At 38.0% G+C, this 21,992-nt stretch overlaps 1 protein-coding gene across 4 annotated transcripts in view; it reads left to right on the forward strand.

Annotated features, from left to right (window-relative positions):
* The window catches only part of LOC134796690 (uncharacterized), an 85,498-nt gene that overhangs the window by 57,396 nt on the left and 6,110 nt on the right, over positions 1 to 21,992 (forward strand). For all 4 annotated transcript variants that reach the window (XM_063768858.1, XM_063768859.1, XM_063768857.1 and 1 more), the window contains 3 exons: positions 4,255 to 4,395; positions 19,605 to 20,098; positions 21,327 to 21,546. In XM_063768858.1, coding sequence (XP_063624928.1) covers positions 4,255 to 4,395; positions 19,605 to 20,098; positions 21,327 to 21,546 — 855 coding nt within the window. The remainder of the gene's footprint in view (positions 1 to 4,254; positions 4,396 to 19,604; positions 20,099 to 21,326; positions 21,547 to 21,992) is intronic.

The raw sequence follows: 21,992 nt of genomic DNA on the forward strand, positions 1-21,992 counted from the left end.
CAAACCAACACCGAGTTCCCTCGCACTTCTTCAAAGTTCATCATCAGGTCCATCTCGTGCCCCCCCCACCGTACTGCTCACCTAGAGGATTCTAACAAACCCACACAACATGTGTCTATCACAAACCATCACCGAGTTCCCTTGCACTTCTTCAAAGTTCATCATCAGGTCCATCTCGTGACCTAACTGCTCACCTGGCTTCTGAAAAAAAAATTACATCATTCATTTATTATTAATAAATCAATCATGAATTTCAAAAATATACTTTGGTGGCAAACGCAGCCTATGGAAACTATACTACTAACTAATGGCGCTTGCAACTAGGAGAATGTCACATGGGCGTTGCTCTGAAAACCTGCTAAAATATGATCATTTTCTTATTTTGATGCTACCTCAATAATGGTACTACTAACTAAAAACTAAACTACATACTACATATACCCACTAAGATAAACTACCAACTACCTAATTAAAACTATAGATTTTACAGATCAATTTTATTTATTCTCAATTAAAAATGAAAGAGAATCACAATTATCTTTTACATTTCTTAAAATGCTACAATATGGTTCGAGCGAAAGCACGAATTTACCGCAATTGACAAAACCATCACCGTCACATCACTAGTTGTTGACGTGAAAGGGATAGCACATTGCATTTTCAAGTTGACGGAAAAGGACGGGCTACTTCACTGCCGCTCAGTACAACCATATTGACCAGTATAAAATGAACCCCGCGGACAAGAAATAATTTTCAACAAAATAGTGATTTTGACTTACCTGTGGGATGTTATTCCATCTGTTTTATAACTGGAAGTCTTAGATGACTTGCCACACCATTTCACACTGCAAAATCCCATGGTTTGAATAAATTGCGATTTATTTTCGTAAACACGCGCACACTGTTAACAGGTCGTGAATTTGGACGCAACTGATCGGAGCGGCGCGCGTGAAATATTTTATAAGCGCTATTGCTCGCACGAGTGGAGGCCGCGAGTCGTCCTATAAGCTATGTCTATAGGGGTTGGTCTGTGGTTGTTACCATGAATTAATTTTATTTGAACTCCCGATCAAATTAAATTTGTTTCATTTATTACTTTGATTTTTCTGTACAGTAATACCTATTAAAATGTACCAAAGGGACTCTATTCGTTCATTATTCTCGTTTGACGTTGTTTGACGTAAATACAATGGTGACGTTACGTTTAGTGCCATCGGACTTAAAAGTTTTAACAGTGTTGGTACTAATGTTTACAAATTTGACACTTAATGCTTACGACAGTAAGTTCTTTTCCGTACAGAATATTTATCTTGACTCAAAATTTACGTAAGCGTTTTTATCATCAATGCAAATTTTCCGCTAATGTCATTCTGACCCACATTTTGTTGACGTTTTTGTTCCGCTCTGTGTGTCTATTTCTAATATTAAGTCAGTGGTTTGTGCCCAAAAAAACATATTAACGTTAATTTACCATTTCAGTTGAAATTATCTATACCAATTCCGTTAACACCACGCGAATCGATTTGGTGCAGCGGAGTGGTGTTAACGGAATTGGAATAAATAATTTCAACCCTAATGATTAATTAGCGTTAATTACGTTAATATTAACCTTAAATTACCATTTCAGTTGAAATTATCTATACCAATTCCGTTAACACCACTTTGCTGCACCAAAAATGCTGGAAAATGTACGATCACTGCTTATTACCATCAAAATTCAACGGACGTTACTTCAATTTGAAATAATCTACAAAACCCTAAATCACCATAAACTCACCGGCTTTACCTATTAGATCGACTCATCGTGGACCATTAGTATCTACTACCGGAACCGGGAATTCCCGGTTCTCGTCATACAAACTCAGTATCGGGAGTATTCACTAGTACATACCACCCGCATTATCATCACCCTCACTTTGAGTATTTAATAACTGGAGACGCCTTGGCTGTCATTTTCTGTAAAAATCAGTCTGCCGATATTTGCGGGGGAGGGGCACGTCAAATGTATGGCTATTTGTACATGATTTGTACGTAACGTACAAATAGTATTGTCAGATAAACGTCAGTCCATACAATTGTGCAAGGTTTTTGGCAGAGGGGTAAGCTCTTAAAGGCGACTCTGGTTATTAAATGCTCTAAGCCTCCACCTGCATGTATATAATAAATATAAATAAAGAAATAAATAATATAGGACATTTTTACACAAATTGACTAAGCCCCACGGTAAGCTCAAGAAGGCTTGTGTTGTGGGTACTCAGACAACGATATATATAATATATAAATACTTAAATACAAAGAAAACAACCATGACTCAGGAACAAATATCTGTATCATCATACAAATAAATGCCCTTACCAGGATTCGAACCCGGGACCATCGGCTTCATAGGCAGGGTCACTACCCACTAGGCTAGACCGGTCGTCAAGATATAGTAAACTGTTTGCCCTTCCGTCACATCTTTACTTTTACCGGTACAAGTCTGAACTCTGTCTATTTATACTTGTTACTAGTTTAAGGATCATGGTGGGGATCAGTGGTCTGTTAAACAACTTTTTTGAACAGGTAATCTGCGGGTAATGACACTAGATAAAACTTATGTTTTAAGATTACAACGTTGAAATGTGATAGTTGATGGGGTTTTAGTAACTTGTTCTTGGCTTTCAACTTAGTAAAGTCAGAGTTCCTTGGAATAATAAGTGTATATCACTGTAGGTATGTACCTATTAAAATTCAGGTATATTATTTCTGTTAGTCCCAAGATTCCAATCCAAATAAAATAAAACGGTATGTTAATCTTTACACTAAGGGCCACTTGTATCATCCCACTAAACCGGGGTTAACCGGTTAAACCGTTAACCCAGTGTCAAATTTTACTGGAAACCATGATAACTCCAGGTTTAACCGGCTAACCTCGGTTTAGTGAATGGTGCAAGTGTCACTAAGAAGTATAAAGTCTGTCTGTCTGTCTGTCTGTCTGTCAGGCTGTCTGTCTGGCTGTCTGTCTGTCTGTCTGTCTGCCTGTATGTCTGTCTGTCTGTCTGCCCGTCCGTCCGTCCCTCCGTCCGTCCGTCAGTCCGTCTGTCGGTCTATCCGTCTGTCTGTCTGGCACCAGTCTGTATCTCATGAACCGTGGTAGCTAGACAGTTGGAAATTTTCACATATGATCTGTATTGCTGTTGTTATAGAACAACAAATACTAAAAGAATAAAATAAATATTTAAGCGGGGCTCCCATTCAGCAAACATGATTTTTTGCCGTTTTTTGCGTACTGGTACGGATCCTTCGTGCGCAAGTCCGACTCGCACTTGTCCGATTTTTTACCTTCTTGGCTTAAAAACCATGTACCTCTGTAACGTATATTTTAATCTGCCGGTAATTACACACAAGCCGCGGTTTCTCTGCTCTCGCGTAGTGAAAGTGATCATTGTTCGCGCTTTATTGAGTACCGGTACCTGTCGATACGTTCTAACGTTACGGTACACGTGCTTAGTGGTACCCGAAATAATCGGTAAAGTTCGATGACTCACACTAGTGCGTGAGGCCAATCGAAACTTACATTTTGATATCAAAATAATAAATGATGTCATTTTGTTCTCATTTTCCCATGTGTCTCGCTCGCACTAAATAATACATACAGTTACATGCGAAATCCATGGACGAATGATAACTATAGGTACCTACCTATTACATGATTTATCGGGCTTCCCGTGTTATATTTCCTTGCGTAATAGTTATTTACGATACAAGTGCGGAAAAGAGGAAATTGGAAACGAGTGGCGATAAATTAAAACACGACCGAAGGGAGTGTTTTAAATCGACACGAGTTGCGAATTACCTATTCGCACGTGTATCGTACAACGTTTTACAGTACATATGGCTCTTTAAACTTTTGACATACGCACGAAAAGTGCTATTTTACGCACTAGTGCGGGAAAACAGGACCATATGTACTGTAAAATATAAAATGAATAAATATGGTGTCAATAGGGGTGACAATAATTATATTTATAAATGAAATCTACTCGTATTTATATCCACTTGTAGCTAAATACTAAGTAAGCTTTGATATATTTTTATATTTATTACCTAAGCTGAGAAAGCTCCCCTCTTACATAAATGTGCCCAGGTCGTCCCGCCATCTTTCTTTTATTCCTCCTTTGCCCCGATATCTATCCTGTAAGAACCAGTTTAATATTAAAAAATTGTATTTGTTGTAATCAGTACAATTCTAAGTATCGATCTTACTTTCAACAGATTGAACGCGAAGTGATCCTGTCGTCGGGCGACAAGAACTCAAAGGTGCCAATTCTTCAGCAAGAACGGAGGCGAGGGCGCCTTGGTGCTGTGGCGCCCGACACGCCTCCAAAGGCGCTTGCCGCTTGGACCCATGCCGATGTGAGTAGCTTTGTCATTATATTCTTACGGGGGTTGAAAATACGTTGTTGATTAAGTTAAGACTTGATGTGACCTTTGAGGACTACAACTCGAAGGTGTCAATTCTTCAGCAAGAACGGAGGTGAGGGCGCCTCGGCGCTGTGGCGCCAGACACGCCTCCAAAGGCGCTTGCCGCTTGGACCCATACCGATGTGAGTAGCTTTGTCATTCCATTCTTACGAGGGTTGAAAATAGATCGTTGATGTATCTGACCTTTGAGGACTAGAACTCGAAGCTGCCAATTCTTCAACAAGAAATAAGGCGAGGGCGCTTAAGCCCTGTGGCGCCAGATACGCCTCTGAACGCACTTGCCGCTTGGACTCATGCCAATGGGAGTAGCTTTGCCATTCTATTCTTACGAGGCTGCTTAGGTTGAAAATACGTAGTCGATTAAGAGGGGTATGGCCAGGAAATAAGAAGGAAAATTAATTCGATGCCCATGAGACGAAACCTCTTTAAAACGAACTTTTTAGCGTTTCCCTTGGGATTCATGATATCTAGGTTCCACTGTATATGTTACTGCTATCAACGGTATATAAAAAGATAGATCGGTGTATTTTTATGTAAAAACTTAACAAGTTGAACTTGATAAATGCACTGTACAGACAAGTGTAAAAATATGGGTGCATACAACTTACTCAGAAATATGTATCATAGCTCTTATTCGCTGACACTCTAGGTCCATGGGGTCCCAGCGCGCACAAGTTGTTCGCAGAAATCGCGAAGTGTCTGGTTGACGTAACTGGTGGCCAAAGAGCTGGCGGCTACCTCGCACAACGTATCAGCATTGCGATACAGCGAGGAAATGCCGCCAGCATCCTTGGTACAATGCCTCAAGGGCCTATTTTAGATTTAAGCTAGTTATCAATTTCGTTTAGTAGTATCACTGTATATATCTTGTATGTAAATAAATGGTTTATAATTCGCTGACATAAAAGAGCTATGGGACATATTTTTGAGTATGATGAGTGCACCCATATTTTACACTTGACTGTGCCTAGTTGCAACAACTATGGACAGCGACAACACGACAATGTCTATCGTCTAACAACTAGAGTAGGACATTTGTCGTCCAGTTTTGCAGCTCGAGCAGTGTCGGAAACACAAATTGCAAGTTTGCGATATCTGGAGCAGATAGCAAATAACGGGGTTTCTCCCGACGATAGTATGAGTACCTTAACATGACCTTAACACAGTTATACTGCCGGATGTCCAATAATACCTTTTTATTTAATATGCATCTTAGTTTCGTTATATTGCTGGTATTAAGTGAAAAGTAAAATATAGGTAACTGGAGCAGCATTAGAGTTACGGTCCGATTCGAACTTTAATATAAGTATTTACGTGAAATATTAGTTCTAGATACGATTATGGATCAGGTGTCAGTGTCAAAAGTAATGTTTCTTAAAACAACAACGTCACTTTTGACACTGACATATAACGGTATTCTGTAAATTTAAAAATACTAGAAAGTCGATTTTTAGGCTGACGATATTTTGTGGCATGGCTCATAAATCTTACGGTATTAAAGCCATTATTATTTTATGCCAGCTTTAAAGATAGTTCACGTCACGTTAGACCGGGCCAGGTCCCGGGTCGTTTTCTATGTACAGCATCACGTGATCACTGGTCATCTGTCATAGAAAAGTAAGCGCCGGAAGCCCCGGACCCGGCCCAGTCCAGTCTAACGTGATTCATTCTTTAGGTTTTATCAAAAAGAATAGATAGTATAGAGGGGTCCTGTCATTGTAAATTTTGTACTCACTGTAAATTTACTGCCATCTATCGACACACGACTAAAACTCAAAATGAAAACGTATAAAGTTATCAAAAAATGTATATATATGGATAAATGATTTTATTATTTTTATATCATTTTGATCCATGTTCATTCACTGATATCTATGTGTTAAAATTGTTAAATATGAAACGGTGTCGTCACGCCATCTAGCCGAGGATAGGCTAAAGGTGTGTGCGGCATCTATTCGAGAATGACTTTTACTTGAATTCCGAGGCACGTTTTTTCCTTAGACTTTATTCGTCTTATACGAAGTTACATATTTTGGTTTTATGTTTAGATCCTCCAATACTTTTTTACATACTATATTTTGAAAAATGTCCAAAACAAGTTACGTATAATTTAAAGCTTAGCTATGTGTTTTAAACACTAGCAAAAAGCAGAGCTTTGTAAGGGCTCGCGGAGTTTTTTTACCTAAATGTACCGGACCGCGACTTTGATCCAGTCCGTGGCTTGTTCCATGTTCGATCGAATGGGTACGTAATAAGTCCGTTAAGGACGCAGCTATAAGTGAGAGCAAGAAAGAAATATACCTACTAATTGAACCCCGGTCGCTGTCCGGTACGCCTGTCTGTTACAGCTTTTACTTTGTCCATTAAAAACGTGTCCAGACGACAAAATCAAATTGCTAATATCATCCACACGTACTATACAATTTCATAAGCGCTTATTACATCCTACACGGTCGCCCAGTACTTATTGTAAGGAAGCCAACTGGCTTTCCTACATAATGGTTCCTCTACACGATGGGCCAACGCCGGCCAATCCAAGGGACGCAGCCATGCGGTAGAATGAGATAGCAATAAGCCAAACGACACCAATACCCCCTCTACACGTTGTCCCAACATATTGGACCAATAGGTTGGGCCAACGTGTAGAGGAGCCATAATGTTGGGTCAGCGAGTCCTTGTCCTTGAATTTATTTATGCGTCCACACCACACAATTGAGCGTAAAACTATCCCGTCTGGACACCTACTGGCGGTAATCATGCTGCTCCGCACATAAACTTACGTATAATTTGCTCTCTTAAGTGCTCATCAAGACGAGCGTGATGACCAAAACAGCGTGTGCCTATGTTGCAACAAACGTGAGTTCCACTAAATACTGCCAGGGTTCAGCTACAGCTCTATTGTGAGTATCTCCTAAGTGCTCAAAAAGACGAGTCGGATGTCCAAAACAGCGTGTGTCTAATATGTTGCACAAAACCCGAGCTCCACTAGGTACTGCCAGGGTTCAGCATCCGCTCTATCTTGGGTAGTACTCTCCTAAGTGCTCATCAAGACGAGTGAGATGACCAAAACATCGTGTACCTATATTGCAACAAACCTGAGTTCCACTAAATACTGCCAGGGTTCAGCTACACAGCTCTATTTTGGGTATCTCCCAAGTGCTCATAAAAACGAGTCGGATGACCAAAACAGCGTTTGCCTATGTTGCACCAAACTTGAGTTCCGCTAAGTACTGCCAGGGTTCTGGGTCATTTTGTTGAACTGCACGCCGACGTTGCAATTGGCGTGCAGTCGGCGTGCAGCTTCCATACAAGTTGCAGCCGGGTTGTATTAACAAACTTCAGTGATTTAGCGCCGATACAGACGGCCTAATATGCTTATCTTTATTTATAATTTTGGCGGTTTCAAGCAATAGTAACACTAAAACTGTTTCTCGAACTGAAAATACCCGATTTAAGTTTACTAACACAACGTGACTGATCAGTTCATCGGCGTCACAGAACAGGACATATGAGTAAATTGACCTCCGCAGTGAATATACAGCAAGATTGAATGTTCCAGTATTCACAGAAACTTAATTGCTAAATTGGGAATCAAACCGACCGAAGCGAGATGTCAGAATCCAAAATTTTAACCCTTTTTAGGGTTTCGTACCTCAAAAGGAAAAAACGGAACCCTTATAGGATCACTCGTGCGTCTGTCTGTCCGTCCGTCTGTCCGACTGTCACAGCCTATTTGCTCCGAAACTACTGGACCAATTAAGTTGAAATTTGGTACACATTATGTAAGTCTGTGACCCAAAGACGGGCATGTAACGTCAACAAATTAATTTTAAACATAGGGACTACTTTTGGGGGGTAAATGAGAAAATTAAAAAACAAAAATTTTGCAAACTATATCGTGTTACGTATCAAACGAAAGGGCTCATTGTGAGAATCTCAAATATATTATAAATTTAGGATAAAAAGTTTAGAAGTTTTCAAGAAAATAGATAAAAAATGACCATTCCCCCCCTCTATCTCCGTTTCTACAGGGTCTAAAATTTTGAAAAGAATACTCAAAGTAGTTCTTTACCTAAAGATGACAGGAAAACCTATTAAAAATCTAGAGTCAAGCGTGAGTCGGATTTAAGAACAAAAATGCGATTAGGCTTTTTTAGGGACACAGCCGCAATGGCCCACGTGAAACGTGGTGTAGACAGCTATTGCGATGGCACTAGGCCGATAGCCGCATAAGAACGAAGCCCCGAAGCGTCCCGATGAGACGTGCCTTTATGATCAAGCGTGAGTCGGACTCAAGACAAAAAATGCGACTAGGCTGTATCTGGCACACAGCCGTAATGGTACTTGTACTACTGATTGCTTAGGTTACTATTGTTACGTGTTTAAAAAAGCACTATAGGTATTACCTCTCTTCGGCCTTCGCTTTTAAAACACTTGCGGAAGTTGTGGGAAGCGCGAACCCGTCGGACGCTCCGAGCTTTCAGCTCTACGCGGAGCTCGGCTTTCAGTCTTCGCATTTGGACAGTTGTAGGTACTATTGTTCGGGATGTAATCTTCCTATCCAAGCTACTTTGCATAGTTGCAGAGATATAAGCCACCGCTCCGTAACACTTCATGTTACATCTGGTTTTTGATCTGACCAATTCGGGTTTTTCAAGACGTTTAACTCACGTCGTTTCACGTACAAAAAATATTGTTAAAAATGTGTGATGTACGGAACCCTTAAAACGCGAGTTCGACTCGCACTTGACCAGTTTTTTGTATTCATTTTTGTTAGCACATAGTACATTAGCACGAATTTTAATTCATAATTTTTCTAACAGATGGCGCTAGTAGTAGTACAAAGTGTTATTCCTGTATTTTATTATTTTAGGTTTATAAAATGATATTTTTATGTTTGATAACACATCTTGACATTAATTTAAATTACTATGTTAAATTTCAAAGCTATAAGTGCGATAGTTTTTCCGTAAAGTTTACCACAAGAATGCATAGTTTGTCGAATAGTGATAGGGCTCGCTTCGCTCGCCCTAATGAAATCTGTGAAAGTATTAAAGGTGGCCACATAAAGAGGTACCTAATGATACAGCTTTGATATCGCACATAAAATAAAACCATTAACTTACATGCTTGCGGTACCATAGGCGAATTAGTTAGCTGAGCATTTGTGCATCTTACTGCAAAGACGTAAGGTCTAAAATAGGTCAGTAAAAAGTGCTGTTTTGAGTGCGATGGTGATATAGCACTTTTAAGCCAGATTCGACGACCCATTGACACTTAGCGCCACTTGCACCATCCCACTAACCCGGGGTTAACCGGTTGAAATGGTTACCAGTACATTTGACACTGGGTTAACGGTTTAACCGCTTAACCCCGGGTTAGTAGATGGTGCAAGTGGCGCTTAGTAGAGATAGGTACCTATAACACAATAAAAATAAAGAAGTTGATTGACCGGTAATTCTAAATAATCATTAGGATTTTTGTTTAACATGGATACTCTCCAACAGCTCCATCGTCCATTCAAGACACAGACAAAACATCCTCCAGACTTAGCATAGTCGCGCTACCCCCTCTGCCACGCATACGGTAATTTTACTCCATGTTCGAGTCGAAAGTGTCTTTGTGTGACGTCCGTGTCTTTGAACGGACCAATCACGGCACGGGACTTCGCTCACCTCGTCCCGCGCACCCCCGCATTTTTGGCATCATCGGTTGCATGAAATAATTGCTCTAAACTCGGTCTAGAGGATTCCTAGTCTATGATTCAAGATAACACTAGCATTGTACTTTACTGTACAGTCAGCAGGAGAAGTTGCTAAGCGGGCGACGTGTTCAAAATTACCTTGACGCGCTCTTATTCTCTTAACAATAAAGTCGCGTGATGCTCATTTTGAACACCTCGCCCGCTTAGCAACTATTGCTGCTGACTGTACTTAGTTTTTAGGTGGGATATTCTGATAATCCAGTGAAATTGTAGAATTTTGGAACGTGGCTCTTCTGCGTCAAATCCGGTATATAGTTGAAGAGTATACAAAGATTGAACCTGTGGATCCGACCTTTCCCTTCCCTTTTTGGGGGGTATCCACGGTACGATCTCGTAGCTACTGGGCCAAATTAGCTTTGTTTGACCTTGGGAACAACCGTGCCAAGCGGCATCGCCTGAGTCAAAAGTGCATACTCACTGCACTCACTTAGCTTACAAGCTCAATATCAAAAAAATCTAAATTTTGAAAGCCGTTATCTCGGAAACTATTCAATCTACAGAGACAATTCTAATCTCGTATTGTAGCAAATTTAGTCTTGTTAAAAAACGTCTAAGGAAGGTACTATCAAAAACTAGTCCTTTAGGGTTAGAATCGCCCAAAACTAAACATAAACGTAAATTTTCGCAGGTTTTTCGATTTTTGACAAAGTTGCGTTCGGCGCTCGAGGTCACCAACTTGGATTATTCATTGGACCAACATCATAAATAAGTCTGCAAAAAATCAGAACTACCGGATTTGACGCAAACGCAAAATGTATAATTTTACTGTATTATGAGTAAGCTTTTATTTTTGTTGTACTTATATCGTCGTTGCGCTTACCAAATCTGATATGTGCGAGATTTTAATCAAATGAATTAATACCTTATGTATTTTGTTGCTAGGTGACTATTTGTCAATCAAAAATCGAGCACATCAGCTTTGGAAAGCGCAACGACGATATGTCATATTCTGCTCTCCATTCAGAATGATTATATTTTATAATGAATATATATTTATTACAGTCATTTTATTATTGATGTTATTTACACTAATATTTTGTCGGGAATGGTTTTCGTATTTTGTATTTTATTATTTTGAGTACGATGGCGGTTCATTTCTATTAAATACTTAGTTAAATATTTATCTTGTTAAAGATTTTATAATCATATTATAATTATAGGTTAATTGAACTAACCGAAAGTTTCTTCTTAATGAAATTTGTTTAGAAGGCAGTTACTTAGTAAAATGTTTTCTGCATTAGAATGGTTGAAAAGAAATTCTTAGAAAATCTAGCAATGGCGGCCACCTCTAACGCAAAAATCTGTAGCATTATCTATTGTAACGCTGACATTGCAGTTCCGAAGCTCCATTGAGCCCCGTGTCACTTGTTGCGACCGTTACCCTAGACCGGGTTACCCGCAACGGGACGGGATTTTAATGAGTCATTAAACTGTGTTTATTAACTATGGTACTTTAAGGCTCTGAGTCTGAGTTGGTTAAATTAGATCAAATGGGTACTCATGGCTAACTTTTTATGCATACTGCACTTATTGTCGGATGATGTTATATGAGGTTTTTCTGACAACTTTTTTTTGTTTTTTTATAGGTTTTTTTTTATTATCACATAATTGACATAATAAGGCAAAATATCACATTTAATCGACGTTTACTATGGCTTTTAATAATAATATTATGGTTTCATCAACCGTGAAAAGAAAATTTCCTGTTTCATTTCATTTTGGCAGATCAGATGCACATCGGATGTCTATGTCTTAGAAGATAATACGAGGGCCAATTTTTTCATGTTTTTCGGGTTGGTCTCATAATAATAGTTGCTCAGTGTCACCTTGCAAAATATAGCTAAAGGTTAATAAAAGCCTTTATTACATAGAGCATTTACAAAACAAGTGCACCCACCTAACATATTGTGGTGACCTGTCTACACACCTGCATTAGCAGGGCAAGGAACCCGGCTTCGTCACGCGCGTTGATCGCGAAGACCGTCACGGCGCCCGCGCCGCGCAGGGCTCGGGCGCATTCCCATTTTGAAAACGTAATCTTGATTTGACATTCTGATCTCCTAAGCCGAATAGCACTATCTCAAAAACAAATGATTTTGAAAATGGAATTCTCAGTAATAGAAACTAAAGTATAAGTTAGCAATTAATTTTCTTTTGAGATAGCGCTCTTTGGTTTAGCGGGCAGTAATGTTTTGGTCACAGATCTTGAATGTACAAGATTGCTTGTTACCGTGCAACGAGAATCAGAATGATGTCAAGAATCATTGAAAGTATTGAATTCAGAATTCATATGTGATCTTATAAATTATTTGATTTTGTAACAGCATTACTCCAAGATATTATAACCATCCAACATATCACCAGGTGATACAATGCAACATATCAACACTACATACAGGTCCTGTATGTAGTGTTTTGTATTTTTTAATCCGCTAACCCTTACGTTTTGGTACATTCTAGCGGGAAGCTAGGGCGCTACAGAAATCCCAAAGTTGTCACTTATTGAATCGGTTGCCGGTTGCCGGTCTCTTTCGCACTCATGAAGTGTTGATATACGTGATATACCTACCGTTTTTTACACACTTAATTTTAACCGTTAGCGTCATTCTAGATCTGTGGTCTTAGTGTAGGTCGATCGTACTTACCTATATTGGAGCGTACAAGATGGTTTTAAAAGTAACGTGAAATCAAAATCATATTTTTGAAATTAGAATGCGCATGCAGGTATAGTCATACATCATACTTTGATTACAACTTCACATTTGTTAGACTTTGAGTGTAATACCTACAGAAAACTAGGACAAATAAATCATTTGAATTGAATTGAACTTGCACTTTAAGTTTTAATAAAGGGTTTTTCAATAACGAAAAAAAAAAAACAACAATGAAAGCGATGAAAAAGTATACTGTATGTTTTTTTAAGAAAGAGCCATATTTATTATATTTTTAATTTTTCTTGTATGGTAGCCGCTAGAGGTTAATGGACAAACGGTTGGTAGATCTGATATCATCCTTCGCACTGCAAGCAGTCGATTTCTAAACCCTATTACAAATACATAAAGATCATCGGTGGTCAAAGATACAGTTAGTACTGAGGTCGACACAGTCGAGGTCCATAAAAATTCACAACAGCGCCTCGGCGGTTAGTTAGCGTACGTAGAACCAACGGTGATTGGTAGCGGGTGCTGGCTCGTTGCGACGAATTTACGTCATTATTGGGCTATATTTATTTATTTAAATGTGGATAATATCGGCAACAAGGCAAATCAAATAATACAAGCACATTATACATTTTCAAATAAATAATCTGAATATTATTAAGGCGACAGAACGGCATGACTCCATTGAATCGTTTGTTTTTGGTCGGAAATCTAAGGGTGTTACCACACCAATCGATCGATGGCATTCAACGTTGCCAACGTTGACGTCGATCGATCGATTTGTCTAGATAGAAACTCGATCGACGTCGTTCGATCGACATCGACGTCGATCGATGCCATCGATCGGTTGGTGTAGTAACACCCTATGTCACACAAAGATTAAGGTTCGAAAGATTTCGGAGACGCTGAAGCCTATAATTTAATACAAGTCAAAACTACCTACCTCAGAAATTATAAACTCCTTTTTTAAACTGTTCGCTGCAGCATACATTGACAATTTAAAAAAAAAAGTCTATTGTATAAATTTAAACATTTTGCTGGAGGACTTGGGTCTCCCGATACACTAAGATTCTAATGGAAATGCGGACAATATAATAAATAAAATAAATAAATATTAAGGACATTTTTACACAAATTGACTAAGCCCCACGGTAAGCTCAAGAAAGCTTGTGTTGTGGGTACTCAGACAACGATATATATAATATATAAATACTTAAATACATAGAAAACAACTAGAAAACAACAACAATGACTCAGGAACAAATATGTCAATGTATGTCATTTTAGGCTAATTGTTATTTACAAGATGTTAAGTATAGTGAAGTGTCAGACAGGAACTCCTACATTTATTATCCTATACTTATAACTTTTGTTAAGTTTAGTAAGTGTCAAAATTTTCAGAATAGTAGCGCAATTTTCCTTTTCGATTTGTGTATGAGACACCTGTCGATAGGCGATATGGTACCATCAGTCTCGCTTTCTCGACGCTATCGATAATTTGCATTTCACCTCAGTATGCCACGCTTCAGTAACAATAATGATCGCTTGTCACGATTGAAATGGTCTGTGGTGTATTGGATATAAATCTACATATTTGTCTACTTCTGCGTACTTATATTTAAAAGTTTCGTCAAAAAATTTTAAGATATATCTGGCATCGTAGTCGGTAGTGACCCTGCCTATGAAATCCGGGGTTTAAATCCGGTAAGAAATGCCCTTACCGGTTGCCCTCACTGTTTGTTATGAGGACGTTCCTGAGTCATAGTGGTGGATTCTATATTATGAAGCAAATATTTTATGTTGTTACACTAATTGTGTTTAGTGGAAATAAAAATTTGCATCGATATTACAGAGACGCGGTAAACTACGAAGTTTTTCTAGACAAAGTATACTTAAATCTCATCTCTTTTCAAAACTTAGGAAGTAACTTAACTTTTTGTGACTTGAAATTATTTAAACTGTTATTCTTACATAAATAAGCCTAATTACAAAATATTTTTCAAACTGCTGTCATACTGATTTAAATTTTCACGATTATCAAACATTATTAAATTGCACAACGGGACTCGGGGGTCGGAGGTAAATCTTAGAACTTAAACACGCGATTAAGTCCCGTTGTGAATTTAATAATGCTGTCATACTCTTCCTAATTTTGGATAAGATTATACCGTAACATAAATGGATACAGTGACGAACGGCGCACGCGCGCGCGAAAGTAAAGCGGCTCCAATCGCACGATGAGGCGTAGATGATGCGCACACGGCAGCTTTGCTATACTTTCTACGATGATCGCTATAAAGAGACGATAGGTACCGTAAAATGGGGTGAGTAGGGTTCGCGGGGAGAGTTGAGTTATGAATGGGGAGAGAAGGAATGAAAGGGGGGTGAGATGGGATTTTAAGGCTACTGCTACAAAAATTATGTATTCCAATTTAAAATGGGTCTATAGTAATACTCATAATAAAAAAAATCGATCCAACCATCTTCCAAAATCACCTTTGTATGAAAACCCAACTCACCCCAAATACGAGGGACTACGGGGTGAGGTGGGATTTCCTGTTTATCGTCAAAGTTATGAAACTTATGAAATGGAACTACCCAAAATAAAATAAAAACTAACATACAAACGTCCGGAACACTTATTTATACACCATTCAGTTAATTTGCATATTGTAAAAATAAAATGTTATCGAGGTTTAAATGTCAGTTTTGCACCTACGCACCCCATTTTACGGTACTACTTAGTTTCCAAACGAGTTTAATCAGAGAGCTTAGAAACTCCGACTAAGCTTAGACTTGGAACTCCGGTAGCCGTTTTAGAAGTGTAATGCCCTTGCGGTATCCCTAAGGCACGTAATATGAAGGATGCGGGTCAACGTCAACGGGTAAGTATCCGGGAGTTGCAAGTTCGAGTCTCGCCCGAGACAGTGAATAGACTAGGTTCACCATATACTGCATTGCAAGCCCGCACCTTTTATTGCACACCTACAAATACAAGTAGCCCCAAGTGATCGAATACACACTCAGTTACGACAAAACCAATATGACATTTATTTTAAAATGTTTGCTGGTCATAAGATGATTGTCATTTCTCTGCTCACCTAAATGAAAATATCGTCGGGTGACAAGCAAAAGTCACTAACTAACACCATTGAAATTATTGGACAATAAACCGTGTTACAAGTGTAATAAAGTGCATTGTTACTTTAATTTTTTGATAGTACTTAGTGACTTTTGCTTTCACCCGACGAATACTCTGACCGATTAAATGATATACCTACCCTTTGTAAGTATGGAGTAGGTACAGCTAGTCACCTGCAATAATATTATTATGTTACTTTACTCTTCAAAGGCCGCAAAATATGTGGCTCTTATGGCTCTACAAATACGATTGTGCCAGAAAATTTTGCGGCCTTCGTTGTGTAACATATTATTGCAGGTGGCTGTACAATGCATCGCTCAATTTTCGAACAGAGTCTTTAACAAACAGAATGCTAATGTATAAATATTGTTTTCTGTGACCTTTTACCCCATGACGTACTAAAATGTGGTCAAATAGACCTATTTGATTATGATCTCTGACCCTTTTACCACATTAAGTACTAAAATATGACCTGCTTGATTGTGATCTCTGACTTTTATTTCTATAACCCTCTTAAACTTTTTATCGGATGACGTCGAGATTCTCCCGCCGGCCCCCGGTCTATAGACAAAGCCAGTCTGCGCGCAGTCGCACGCGCATCCGGTCTAGCGCAGGGATTTGTGTTCGAGTGGATCAAGCCGTGTGTGAATATGCGTTTAGTTTTGTGATATTAATTTGGTAGTGAGTGGAAAATGGTGGAGTTTGCGCTTGAGAATGTAAGTTCTATTAGTAATAGTAATTCTCTATTAGTAATAATAATAATCTGTTTGTAATAGTAATTTGATTAAATAATGATTAATTTATGTTGTCTATTTGAGATGGGCGTGGAACTGCATCGAAATTATATTTTATTTTCCTTAGTCTTCATCTTAAAAGGTAGTTATGATGAATTATATTACGCGTGAAAAATATTCTTTTAAATTTAAACTCAGTAAGAACCAAATAATATTATGACCAAGTTATAAATTAATGTAGTTTTGTGTTAGTGTAACTAAAACAACAGCAAGTTAGAATCGGTATGTTTTTTATGTTTTCTCATGAACAGTAAAAATATTTCTTACACGATTAAGTTATAAGTTTAATAAATAATTATACAGTAATATCTTTATAAACAATTGTTTCAATCGTTCATTAACCTACTAAATATTTTAAATTACTTAATGGAGTCATTTACGCCGCGCTCAAACCAAACTTAGGTAAACAAAATCTTAATTTACTAATTTTTAACTATGTGTCCAGTTCCTACTAGTATTCAGTTCCCGTTAAAAAGTCCTCGTAAAAAACTTCTTTCACCAATATCAATTATTGACCGAGCGTTAGCGAAGGTCTCCGTTTCAGCTTGGGCAAAAATGCTTTCGTATGTCCGGATGGTCTCTTCTACAGGTTGCAATTCTCACCCGATTCTCGTGAAATTTTGTGAGCCGGTTCGATGAAGATTTTTTTGTCGATCCAGTTTTTGAAAATTTCTCAAACGGCGGGGCTATACATTTATTCAGTTATAAGCTACTCTGGCTAGGAAACTTTTGCCTTTAGGGTAATGAGAAATAGGGCCGGATTTTTCCGGCCGACTCAGATTTCTATGTTAAAAAAAAAAAAATCTACTGAGAGCCACTAGTTTAACCAATAAGAATAGAGCCTCTTGACTGCGGAAGCCAGTCATATTGGTAGGCACCATAGCTCCGAAGAACACATTCTATTGTGCCGTTCACTGACCCATTAATATTCCATGGACCTTTGTTTATATTATCTAACTTGGGCTTCGGACAAAACGTGCACATACTTATACAAGGTGTGACCTGTAAGGATAATTGTGAGAATGAATCCGTAGGATATTATTTGGGAAACTGTACAAATATATTTAAATTATTTCATTTTATATAATTTATAAATTAAAGTTTCACCATACCATAGGTACCATAATTATGAATCCTCGAGGCTACTAAACAAAATAATCTCAACATTAGACCTACCTACACAGTAGTGTAGGTAGGGTCTAATGTTGAGATTATTTTGCACTCTACCTATAGCAAAAGTGATTTGGCATATAGCTTATGTATGTCATGCACTTTATTGCACATAAACAAGTTTACACAGAACAGAAATAACACCTTAACCTACACCTTAACACCTTATAACAATAACTTATTATTATTTTAATATTATAGCCTCTATATTTCCTTCCCTTCATACAATAGCTTATAACCGCCCAATACATACATAAAATCTGGCTAAAAGTGAAATGCCAGGATCAGTGGCTTTATTTGTATTTCAAGCCCATAAACGCTAAACATACAAGCAGAACAGTTCCTAATCCATCATCATAAAATGATCCTAACATAAATGTACAGTCGACGTCAAAGATATATGTTTACACTTTTGCTCCTTACACCCTTGTAATAACAGTAATAAGGCGAATAATGTAAACATATCTTTGACGTCGACTGTACCTAATTAAGACCATTAAAAATCTTAAATTCCTCAAACAGTTACGACCGAACCGTTATACACGCAACCCTTCAAAGAAATAGTCGTTGACTACTTTTATAGCACTATTACTTAAACAATAAGTCACATTTTCCTCTGAATCGTCGAAAACTATCTCTTATACAGTGTCGCCATCAGATATATCGGAGCAGCCGAGGAGCTAACAAATATCTGAACTCGCCACTATTGTCAAGGCGTTAGAGTGCGTGTCCAGATATATTTGAGCACCTCGGCCGCTCTGGTATATCTGATGGCGACACAACTTGAAATCTCTTCTATCAAATCAGAGCGTCCCATTGTTTTGCAGTTCCCAGGAAAACAATAAATATTTATCTAACAGTTTAACTGGCAGAGGTTATAACCCAGTGGAGGTACAGTCGCCATCAGATATATCGGAACGGCCGAGGTGCTCAAAAATATCTGAACAAGAAACTCTGACGCGTTGACAATAGAGGCGTGTCCAGATATTTGTGAGCGCCTTGGCCGCTCCGATATATTCGATGGCGACCGTAAGGAGAGGTCGTTGGTTCGACCGCTAGCAGGTAAATGGAATGTAAAGTTTTCTTAAAATATTTCTTCTTCGTGGTTGATTTTTTTTTTCCTATATGTATGACTAAACTATTGATATGTGGTAAAAGGTTACTCGTTCTTTACTAAATTATGCAATTGAAGTTTTTTTACAATTTTATTAATACATGATACTTTTGGATACGGCAATTTTTATACTAATCTTGCAATATATTCATTGTCGAGCGTTTGCGGTTAGCCGCAAATTAAAGGGCGCCAAAATTATTTCATTCAGCTTGTTTAGTCGCCAAAGTGACTATCACAAAATATTCCGCGACCTACGACAGGATAACTAAATTTGTTCAGTATATTACTTCCATTAATTAATCAAAAATAATCATTTTAATTAATGCTACGCAAAGGTTGTCTAGAAGAGATCGCTCTTAAGCGATAAGACCGCCTGTTGTTACCTCTATCCAATTGTCTCTGTTTAAGTTACTGTACATTACCTATTGTAAACTATGTGAGGTGTGCAATAAAACGTATTGTATTGTAATGCTCAAGTTGTATTATCTATTTACAGAACCAAGCTGGCACCTCCGGAGACATCAGGCAATACCACGAGCAAAACTATGGCTACGTCATGCAAAACCCCGCTCGACCACAAGGATATGACACTCCCAAACCACCGGTACCCGCCAAAAACTACAGCCCTAAAACAGAACAAAACAATTCACAAATGATCACAGTCACCGTCGAAACAGGGAAAGACAATACACGTGACGCTCCTAAAAACGCCAAATCAGTAAGCAAGACCTATCATACACTTAAAGACATGATATCAAGTAGATTCAAAAGTAAAGAAAACAATGAAAGTGAGAAGGAGCCTGAAGTGAATTTGAATAATAGTGAAGAGAGAAAGAGGGAGCCGGAGCCGACGAGAGAGCCAGCGAGGAAGGAGCAGATATATGGAAGACCTATGACGCAGAATAGGCCGGAAATTCAGAATAGGCCGGAGATGCAGTACAGTCATGGAATGGCGAATAATGCGGCTTATCAGAGTCCGTCACCGCACAGGTACTATTATCATAACTTAACTCTATATATTTACTTGCATTATTAACAACGGAGTAACTAATACTCGTAAGTGTCAAGTATATATGTCGTTCCATCATAACTTGAAGTAGTGAAGGTTTTGTCTGATATGTGTGTGGCTAAACCTCTTTAATCTTTTATAGTCAAACATCTTAATGCGCGGAGTTTCAAAAGATTCGTCTTCGTTATGCGAGTGACGTACTAAATGGTTCCTTATTAGTACTCGTTAGCCGTGTTTAAAAAATAGTTTTTACTTTATTTCTTAATCTCATCTATTTATCAAAATCTCGCAATTTGACAGAATTATGTAAATTTGATAACATAAGTAACCGCTGTGAAGTACGATTTATGTTATTTACTTATCTTTTATTTTGGATGACTAATCATTCTAATCAACTTCCGTTTTCGCGGATTTATCTCGATTTGCTATAACAAATTTACTTTAGATGTAACTTTTACGTAACATTGATCTAGCTGCTAGCTGACAAGTAGTAGGTACCAACTTTATATAACCTGTACGTCTAGAATCAAACCTGGTCAGTAAACCAGTTTCAGTACTTAACTATCGGTGGCAATAAAATACTTTATTTTTCCGATATAAGTAATAAAAGCGTTCAATTGAATAATTTATAAGTTGCTCGGTCAAGTCCATAACACTATGCAAAATTGTATTAAAATCTCTGCTTCAGTCAGAGTGATCGCTATATAGATGAGATTAATGAACATGCTAATTGTATTCTATCGAATGGGTATCATTAATTACTAGTATTACTACTGGTTGGAACTTTGATATGATTAAGTGTCAGATTAGCAATTTTATATTATAAACTAAAATTTAAATGTTTAGGTAAGGATCTTGGAACAATACTAATATTATCACAGGCATTTCAACCGCCTAAATTTTTGTGACACTTTTTGGTCGATGTAGAGGAGAACCTTTCAATTATATTTATAGAGGTTTTGTCAGGGACCTCTACCAGAAAGTCAAAAGTATCATCATGGATACAGTTCTTCATTAAATATAAAAAAAATAAGTTTGACAAATAATATATGTAGGTATTGAATGAAACTTGATGCCACTGGTAGGTATATATTGATTTATCTTTCCTTCTTTTTTACTCTATCAAATATGAATATGTATATTTATCTTTCTGTTTTTAACACATTAGCGTAAAATAATAAAGTAAACAAAAATATTTTTTTATTCCAGGCAGTTAATGCAGCAGCAGATAGTCCATCAGCAGATGCTCCTCAGCGCAGCCAGGTCCCAAGAGATGCTGGCTAGCCCACACAGACCTCAGGCCTTGGGAGCCGATGCTTTATACCAGCAGTACGGACCACCTGGACGGAGGAGTGCGATGTACCAAAGAGACATGGATGTCAGGTCAATGGCAAACTTTACTTCTTTGAAGACAGGACCGCAGACGCAGGTAATTAAGTTATTTCGGGTCGTATAATTACGCTGGTAGGCTATGTGTTTAAATAAGTACTTCATTCATGTAATACAGTGCTCTTTTACAAAATGGGGCATTCTCAGTTGATGTCGCTAAAACAATCATAAGACAGAATGTCGACAGCAGTATCTAAATTTTGGTAATTCAATGAAGTTTTACAATACCTTGGAGATCTTTAATGTATAATTTAATAGTTGCGATTGCGAGTCACATCGCTTACATTTCGCATTTGGAAATATCTGGTGGAAGCTATCTGATGATTTGCAGAATCACGTTTGACACAACCTTAAACAATCAGCCTCTTTCCGCAAATGTCGTCAGAATTACCTACCTTTAGAAACTTCCCACATTTACTTTTACTATAAAACTCATGAAGCAACACTTCGTTATAATAAACACTTCGTTATAATGGCTGACCAAAA

The sequence above is a fragment of the Cydia splendana genome, chromosome 14 (assembly GCF_910591565.1).
Source record: "Cydia splendana chromosome 14, ilCydSple1.2, whole genome shotgun sequence".
Taxonomy (NCBI): Eukaryota; Metazoa; Arthropoda; class Insecta; order Lepidoptera; family Tortricidae; genus Cydia; species Cydia splendana.